The sequence below is a fragment of the Tachypleus tridentatus genome, chromosome 4, assembly GCF_004210375.1.
Source record: "Tachypleus tridentatus isolate NWPU-2018 chromosome 4, ASM421037v1, whole genome shotgun sequence".
Taxonomy (NCBI): Eukaryota; Metazoa; Arthropoda; class Merostomata; order Xiphosura; family Limulidae; genus Tachypleus; species Tachypleus tridentatus.
Genome location: NC_134828.1, coordinates 77,742,127 through 77,751,879, shown reverse-complemented (window position 1 = coordinate 77,751,879; position 9,753 = coordinate 77,742,127). Strand labels below are relative to the sequence as shown.

The window sequence follows — 9,753 nt, the reverse complement described above, 5'->3', positions numbered from 1 at the left end:
GAGTGGAAATAATACTTTTATTTTGAAAAATTATGATGAAAACTTTTAGCATTATGAAGTTTCTTCTGACACATATTATAATATAGATAGTGAATATATCACTATCTTGTTTGTTAATAAATATGTATACACTTGATGCTATCTCAAACTTCTGGTATTCATTACTAAAACCAAATTAAAAATCATATCTACAATTGTAAGGCTATTAAAGTATAATCATTCTATCTACTCAAAAGTAAATCAAATAACTTTAACTTGATTTTTTTTCAGAATTAGATTATAAAGACCTCACACAAGAGTTTCACTAAAATATTTATACATTATAATTTTCTTACATTGAAAATTTATTTCCAATAGATACTTATCCCCTCTCACATAAATAGCTATTCTAGTTTAGTGCTGCCTTCTATAATAAAAACTTTTTTTGCATGCCACAAGCCTTGCACTCTCATTTATCCATGATTTTCATGGTTCCACTGAGTCTTGCATGCAAATAATCTTTCAGCAAATTTCCACCAAGAGGAATGTGACACAATTTCCTGATGCATGTAGCTCCCTCTATTCGATTCTGCAAAATTATCACTTCAAGTTTAGGTAGAAAAGGAACTTTGATTTTTGGTAGGGAAGTGTGAGAGAAGGTATGTATAGGTATATTTACTGTAAAGGAAAATTATAACTTCTGATACAGTATATTATCTTTTCAGAGAATCCAACATTAATTAAGTGAAGGGACTAGTGTGAGGGATATAAAAAAGCACTCTATGAAAGCATGTAAAGAATACCATATACTGATGATCCTGATAATAAAGAACCGTCTGTGAATCCTGAACAAACGATAATGTTGGGGAAGCAAAACTGGATGTGCTCCAAAGTGTAAAGAGTGTAGGAGACTATAAACAACTAATCAACTCCAGTTCAAAACCAAGCAGTATTAGGAATATAACTACCAATCTGTGGTAGAAGGATGGTTCACACCATCTTCAACCCAATTTCTGTACAATCCACAGCTAATTAGAAATCTTGGAACCCAACATCTGAATGATGGTACTGAATCACCCTAAAGTAATCAAACTGTTCAACTATACTTTCTCATGGGTTAACTACAGTCTTTGAGATTATGGCTGTGTACTGAAACATTAAACAAATGTTTCAGCTTTCTTTTTCACAAGCTGAACTGCCACTTTAGAATAAGCAAATGCTTCAACCAAGTTAAATAGGGAACTTGCTTGGAATGTATTGAAAAATAATAGTTGTGAAATGTTAACAAAAGATTAATGTTCAACATTCATATCAAGAACAACTAATATTGTTTGCATATTAATGATAATGAAGAGGATTCTCACCAGATGAATGTGTGAAGAGATGTGAAATATAATATGACACCACTTAGTTGGAAGAAGTTTATTCAAGAAAAACTATATAGTATGATAAACTGTATACACAGGTAACCTTTTATGCTATTTGATGTCAAACCCTTGATCACTGGGTAGCAATTACTAAAAGAAGACAAGTTCACTCTAATTGCTGGACCAATTAGCTCAATGTTTATCCCCATGAGTTTGAATGGATTATGCTGCCAAACCATATAAAAATTTTAATGTCTCTGAACAAAAAGTGTGGTTGTCCCCAACATGAGGGTTGTATAGTGGCTTTAGCTTTTTTAGCTAAGTTCTCAAGACATACAGACTAAAAACAGTGGTATATCTATAAATTCAAGACTTGCGCTACACTAACTCCATTAAGTTTAAATTGCTACTCTCCTTTCACTAATAATATTGCCAGGTGGAAATATGATGTATAATACAAAAGTCATTAAAACTTAAATAAGTAATGTTGATAGTCAGAAACATTATGGATCAAATATAAGTTACTGAAAGCATAAACTTTTATGCAACTGATGTTGCTGGTTTTCATTCATTTTTAATGAAGTGTATGTCCTCTGGGGAAGTATGGACTTGGTATCATTTATTTCTTGCTTTACTTGTAAATTGTTGACTTGTGTACCAACTTGTGACTCCATGGCTTGGGTTTTTAAATAAATCTATTGTAATTAATGCCTTGTATTCCCAAATCCCACTCTTTTATTCAAACAATAGCACAGGCTATTACAGTAATAACAAGCAACAAGTATGAAGACTTAGGTTAAGTGGTCATGGTCAAAATCCAAAACCAGTCGGCAAAAGCTGACATCCACGTTATGGTAGGATAAGGAATCCAAACAGAAGGAGTGAACTGCATTATGATAGACCAACTTCAAAGCAATATCACCACCTCAGACAGGGCTGTGCAGCATTGGAGTTTATTACAAACTTCCAGAAACCATCATACAGAAATGGATTGTCCATAAAATCATATGCAACTGCATCCTCTGAATAGTCATGGAAGCCAAGTGCAACATCAAACCTCAGAGTCCACAGTATAGAGATGGAGTGATTTTATTATTAGTGCACATGTGAAACCTCATTCCCCTTAGACAAGTGTATAGCACTGGAACACACCACCAACTTCTGGTTATCATTGGATGGAAGTGGATTTCACCTATAAATGATACACAACCCACCCCCTGCACAGTTACAAAAGCTGGGTGCAACATCAACTCTCAGAGTCCACCTGAATGGAGGACCAGTATCATCTACACCAGAGAACACAATCATCCTGTTCTCAACTGAATGTAGTTGTATATTTAGTTATTTATGTAAGATCACATTCCAAAGGATACCTCCATGGTCCACAACCTCAGCAGCTTGGAACTAAAAAGTGGCAAAGATTCCTGTATTCTACTTGAAGAACAAGGGAGGATACAATATGGTGGAGAGTCTGGAGGAATGCTTACACCTGAGAAAGTGCAATTAATGACTACAAGAACTTTATTTTGAAATACAACTAGCTTCTAATTTATTAATTTATTTATTATCACTGTCTGCATATTAGTGATAATGGAGAGGATTCTCACATAAAGTGATTCTAATTAGATGGATATGTAAGTTTAAACAATTGTGTGCAGGAATGTGAAATATAATCTGATACCACTTAGTTGGAAAGATGTATAATGAGGGAGAAAGCAAAACTGGATGTGCTGCAAGGTGAGAGTGGTTAGGGTGTAGCATATTATACATGGCTCATGTAAGGCATTTCAGTTGTGATCCCAGAGATGAAGTAAGATTCCAAGTTACACAAAAATGGAAAAGACCAATGCAGTGGAATACAATTCTGTACTCATTGATGGTAGAAATGGAGAGCTATTCCCTTCTGCTTTAGCCATTTAAGTATATGGGTTATATGATCTGGGATGGGCATAGTTATGAAGCAAATATATCACAAGGGAAAAAACCTTTGAGCAATTTTATGATACACCCTATCTCAACAGTGTGCATTATATGCAATGAGAACGTAGCACTTTATCAGAGAAGCATGTATATACAGCATGGATTTGTGATGCATTAAACATACCTGGACAAGCATAAAAAAAGTAAAATGTATATAAGAAATAGAACTTACCCAGTTACTGTGTTACCAAAGTTTGAAGAATGGCAACAGATGAAAGACTGTACTCTGATGAGGAAGACACAGTCATACAATGCAAATAATGAATGTAAGAGTAGTAATCTACATACCTGCTTGAAGAAATTCATACAATGTACCACAGAGGTGAGACACAAGGGAGAAGGTAAGGTTCTTGATCTAATGTTAGAACACCTAGAACAGATTTTGGAAAAAAGAAGCCAAGGAGGAGTAGTATGGAGTTGAAGCAGTTGAGAAAATCAGGAGTGTTAAGGAGTATTAAAATCATCCTGGGAAGAAGACAGATAGGAAAATAAACAAAGTGACTGGTTATCTAATCCTGGCTGAATGCATTGATAACTAGGGCTTGTGGATGAGGAGCTAGAGATTAAAAAAAAGAGGGAAGTTAGCATTGAGAAAGGTGGCAAATGCATCCCGAGGAGGCATAACCCATTATGAGCAAGCCAACAAAAAAATAAAAAATAAAAAGAGAATTGAGGAACAACTCTGGGAATACATTTTGTCAGGTCTAGAAAGATGATACACCTTGAGGTTGAAAGCAAGTGATACATGACACACCAGGAGACACATCCAAAGTATGACCTTAAAAGGAACAAGAACAGGTACCACCTTGATAACTGATATAAGCTACAACTGTAGAATTGTTGGAATAGATCACAACAACTTGAACCCTGACCAGAGAAAAAGTGATGCAAAACTCATATCTTCAAAAATCCAAGGCATTGATATGATAAGACTGATCAGTCAAAAACTATAGTCTGGAAGCCTTCTCTTGATTGATCCATGGCTCCCAACCAAGAAGGGAAGTAGTACACCCAATGACATGTAAGCTTTGTTCAACCACTAATGCAGATCATCAACAAAGAAAGGAAGAAGGGAAATGGGAGAATCCAAAGGACCCTAAGCAAAATGCCATTTCCACTTGCTGCACAGAGTCCACTGAAGAAACTACAACGGTGCCTAACCCAAAGGGATAAGAGGTTCCATAGAAGCTTAGATTCACAAAAGTGACAGAATTTCACAAGCAGGATGAGAAGAAACAGCAAGAGTATGGAGAATTAAAAGCTCTATCAAATATAGTCAAAGAAGAAAAGGTTAGGCTCAATGGAAGTGGGAAATGAAAAAGACCTCCCAACTGGAAAAGATTTTGGATACAGAATAAGAAAGACTCCATCAACTTGGTAACCCAATCCACTCAAGTAGCTTCTGAAAGAAGATGAATGTGACAGGATGGCTCCATTTCAGAATGAGCTAAAAGTAGCCAGTCTTCCATGTAGTAGCATAAACACAATCCTTGAGCAAGTCAAACAAAAGCTTTGACCATGTGACAAAAGGTGTATGGAACCTAAGCTTTGAAACTGGTACACAACCCCATGATGGACAAGCCAAAGACAGCATATGCAGTGATGATGAAGAGGTATGTGTAGGTAGGCATTCAAGACATCTACCTTTATCTTCCTCAATCTCAGAGAGAAAACCCACCATAATGTGAGAAAATACTCCATTGTGAGACAACATAGAACCAAAAATTGATTATGACTGAACAGATCAATCTCAGGAAGCCAGTTCCTAGTTTTCTTTGGTAACAGTTTGAAGTAAAAGCCTGGGGAAGGAAAGCTGACAGGCTTGATAGCTCTCTGTGATAGAAAAGTCTGAATCACCTTGCACAGATGTTGAGTTGTAATAGGATCCTGAGGTAATGGAAAGGATAGGGATACAGTAAACATAAGTGGTGGGGAAAGAAATTGGATCTTTCCACTTTGTATATTAATAAAGAAAAAAAAAACGTGAATAGAGCACAAGCAAAATGTGTTGATTTTATCACTTTAAATGAAAAGTGACAGTTTGGTAGAAACAAATACAGGGACCCACATCCATCAGGAGCTTGTGTTGCACTTCTATTGGTGGACAGACGATTTGAATGCAAGAAGCAGTGGAACTACGATAATTGTATGCAAGTTGGGTTGGAAGGCTTATGGCATGTAGAGGGCAGTACAGAATGAGAATATCTACATATGTAAGTAATGTATCTTACTAGAATTTTCAATTTTGTCTCCATACAAGCAACAAAGGGAAATCTCAGCAACTAAGTTTCATAATAATTCATACCTCCGAAAAGGCGAACAGAATTGATGAATGTCCCGTTCTGACTCCCAAGGTCTCGAATCGTGTATCTTTCATAAATCTCTTCAAAACTGATTTCTGCATGTTCCTGTAATTAGGGAGAATCATTAGTATTGTATGCATCATAAGATAATGTTTCATATCTAATAGAAATGATCAACAAAGCAATTCAAGTAAAATACAATTTTAATTATTGAAAACTAATATAAGCATTTAGATAAATCTAATAAGCTTGATAGCAGTAAAAAACCCCAACAAACAATAATAGATACTTCATAAGCATAGCATATTTATGATGACATCACACAAAGATAAACAAATAACTTTTCAAACTTTAAGTTTGCTTTTTGAGCTGTAATATGGTTGTAATTCACCTGATTTTCTAAACATAAACAGAGAAATAAACTTGCATGGCCTCATTAAGATCCAAACAGATATTTTCATTTTTACAACCTTACACTGTAATGTAAGTAGCCTAAGGATTTATTCTTTAATGTGAAGATACTGTTGGGACCTCCATGAGAATCAAAACATATCTGATGTTTATAAGATCATATGCATCATTAATGTTGCACAAAAACAGTGTATTTTAAAAATTACATGCAGAAATAAAGTATTTATGAAATGAGCCATCATAACAAATAAGCATTGTTTTATGAGTATATTGATTCTAGTTTTATCCTCTTGGGAAAAATTAGTTTGAAAATGCAAAAGTGTTTTTTATCAAATGTATCTTGTTCATAAAATACTTATACAATTTTAAACAACATATAAAACTAATTTTTGATACAGCTGCTGTGTAAAAATATTATAAAAAGAAGATGACATGGTACCAGTTCGTATATTATAACCTACCATATTATTCTTAACTGGTATGTCAATAAAACTCAAACAATGAAATTATATGAAGTGAATTCAAAACATATGTCAAGTATTTGTAAAAATTACACTCAAAAAACAAAAGTGATAAAATAAATTTGGCAGTTAAGTGGCTAGACTTATTTCATTTTTTTAAATATATTTCTTACTTTACTTTCATGTTCATTTAACATAACCATTTTTGGTTAGCTATGTTTTCATTGAGTTTCAAGTTATTCACTGATTCTATTCTACTGACGACCATCCTCATGGTTACACTTGAAACCTATGCACAGGCCTCCTTGTTTCCTAATATTTAAGTGTATGATTCGCTGTCTACACAGATGTAATATAAATATGCAAGTTAAATATTTTGCTTAACTATGTTTTAAAAGACCATGCATTTCCCTTGAAAGAAGATACCAAATAGATTATAGTATGCAGACAAGATTTAAAAGAATATTCATATTTCAAACTCCCTTTCAAATCCCAAATAATTACCAACCAACAAACACCCATGCCTCACAAATTCTATTCATAAGTGATATACAAAAATGCCAATCTGAACCATTGTCACTTCAATCCCAAAACTGTAGTAGAAGAAAAAAAATGAAAGTATAAAATACTCTTTTATCATAAATCTAATTTTACAAAATTATAAAGAATGGGCAATTAATTGATAATATGTCACAGGTGGGAGCAAATGTTAAGGAAAAAAAGCAATGTATGTTAAAAAAAAAACAGATCTTTAAGCTGGTGAGTGAATAAATAAATAACAACAGTAAGGGTGTATGAATAACCTTTGTTTAAGGTAACAGTTTAGATCTGTAAGTGACAAACTGCTGTGCCACTGAGGAACTTTGCTAACAGTTAGGATACCAAAACAAGTACAGGTTTCATGGATGTATGCTGCAGTCCAAACCACATAACACGGAAAATAATACAAGCTAAGTTGGAAAATTTAATCCAGGGTTTCTGAAAGTAAATGTATTGAGCAATATGATTAAAAGTGACATAAACCATATTAGCATTTCTGAATTGGCATGTGATTCACAAAGAAAACTTAAAGATAACAATATGTTAATGTGCTTAATTGTCTCAGAATATGCTATGAGACTGAGCTACAACAAGAAATATATGGATTCAGAAAATCCATAGTATGAAAAATTCATATGATCTATTTGTTGAGGATAGTAAGTAACATCTGAATTTGTAAAAGTAATCAGTATTTTGTTAACACCTAAAATACAGCAAAATCTATAAACAATTTTTTGAATTTAAGTTTACAATCAGTAAATTCTACACAAAATATAAATAAAATTATCATGAAATCAGTAAAAATATTATTATTAGAATTATGAAAATAATGAAAATAAAACTTAAAATGTAAGCACACAAATATTCATAGCTTGTATTTGATTGGATCAATAAATAGGCTCTCATATTTTTGTATACTGAGTATAGGCCAATTGCATGTGCATGAAAATGGGTGAAAATCCATAAAACAGTTTAAATTCTGTTGGAATTAGTCAGAGTAAAAAAAACAAACTCAAATGTGTAAAATAAAAATGTCAGCAAATAGCACACACACACATAATAATACATTAAAGTTGTTAAAAGCATGATTTTTATTGTAAGAAAGAAACATAGCACAAACTTTACCATTTTTTATGGTGATAACATAATATTTTGTTTAATTCTCAATATGCCAAGTTAAACTGTTGTAAGAGTTTTGTGAATTTTAAAATAATCTGTATATTGAATATATCTTAATAAATTGATTCTTAACAATGATATACACCCAAAATTCCAATCTGTTATAACTCCTCCTTTTAAATTAAGCAATTACACTCTAGTAGAGGTTAGATAATATTTTATTACTTCTAATATTAACAGAATTCTCACTTTATTACACTTTACTGACATCAAGACTACAGCTCTTCAATATCCTAGAAACATAAAAGCAAATATGTAATGTAGTTTATAACATGCTATAAATTCAACATCTGTATGATTGTTAGTGAACAATCCCAGTGATATGTCTAATATAATTGTAGATCTAAAATAAATACACATCCATAATTATCTAACTAACCCACTTTCTTCATAACAGTGAAATTGTATATCACATACGTTACTAAAATTGTAATGTTTGTGTTTCTTCATAACAAAAACACCTGCCATTTTTGCTTTAATCAATTTCTTTAGTTAACAGTATATTGAATTAATATTACAATAAAAGTTTTGCTACCCCTTAAAAACTAGTAAATCTATCTTCACATTTTCATATCAATCAAAGTTATTAGATCACACATTTATAGAGACCAGTGGCTCAGCAGAGTTGTGAGTAACACTTAAAACTGATGATATATATACAGACTGCACACTTAACTGTTGAAAATAAAATAAAAGAGAAAAAACTGTACAAAAAACACAAGAAAGAAAATCAAATCCACTGAATGGAAGTGAACAAAAGAGAGAAAAATATATATAAAAAACAGAACAGAAAATGAAATCCAGATGTGTGTAAAAAGACCCTAACTTATATCCAAGTAGTTCACACTCCATCTTCAAATGAGTTAAATAATTTATAGTTGGCATGCTTCTTGTGAAATGTTTAATGTACATTAACTTACAAAAAATAGTCCAATATTAAGACAGCTTTAAAAAACTTGTATATAAAAAAATACTGAAAGAAGCACCAGAATATGAGTTCATGTCTAACCAGAGGTGTGATGATCTACAGAGAAATAACAACAAAATTAATAGATAAAACAGTTGCAGCAATACAGTGCACTGCCCCTTGTCATTGGACCTATTATTTCATATTATATCATGCATGGGTAGTTATAAAAAATACAAAATTATTAATAAGAACTTTCAGTGAATGTAAAAAAGAGTGCATAATATGTGAATCACATTACATTTTACTATATCTACCATGGATAAAGACTTTTACTCAACACCAGTATTTTTCAGCCTGGTTGTGATACTAAGGGCATAACAGTTTGAGATGTTATTTACAGCCCCGTTGTCAGTATAATACCATCTCTGAGCTGGCATTAATAAGAGTTAACAATGCATAAAATTAATTCATCATATCTGAAACACACACTTCAAAAACATGGCATGATAGCTATGGGACCTTTTAAAATATAAATATTAACAAAGACATCAGATATAGAAAGAAAGGATGAAAAGTATGAGAAGTAATAATCTATTGGAGGTATATTTTAAGTGTAAGAAAAT

At 32.5% G+C, this 9,753-nt stretch overlaps 1 protein-coding gene across 5 annotated transcripts in view; it reads right to left on the bottom strand.

The window, feature by feature from the left end:
- Nucleotides 1-5,593: 5,593 nt before the first annotated feature.
- LOC143249497 (angiogenic factor with G patch and FHA domains 1-like) overlaps nt 5,594-9,753 on the bottom strand; it is a 34,178-nt gene continuing 30,018 nt past the window's right edge. For all 5 annotated transcript variants that reach the window (XM_076499426.1, XM_076499431.1, XM_076499428.1 and 2 more), the window contains one exon: nt 5,594-5,734. In XM_076499426.1, coding sequence (XP_076355541.1) covers nt 5,609-5,734 — 126 coding nt within the window. In that variant the 3' untranslated portion in view covers nt 5,594-5,608. The remainder of the gene's footprint in view (nt 5,735-9,753) is intronic.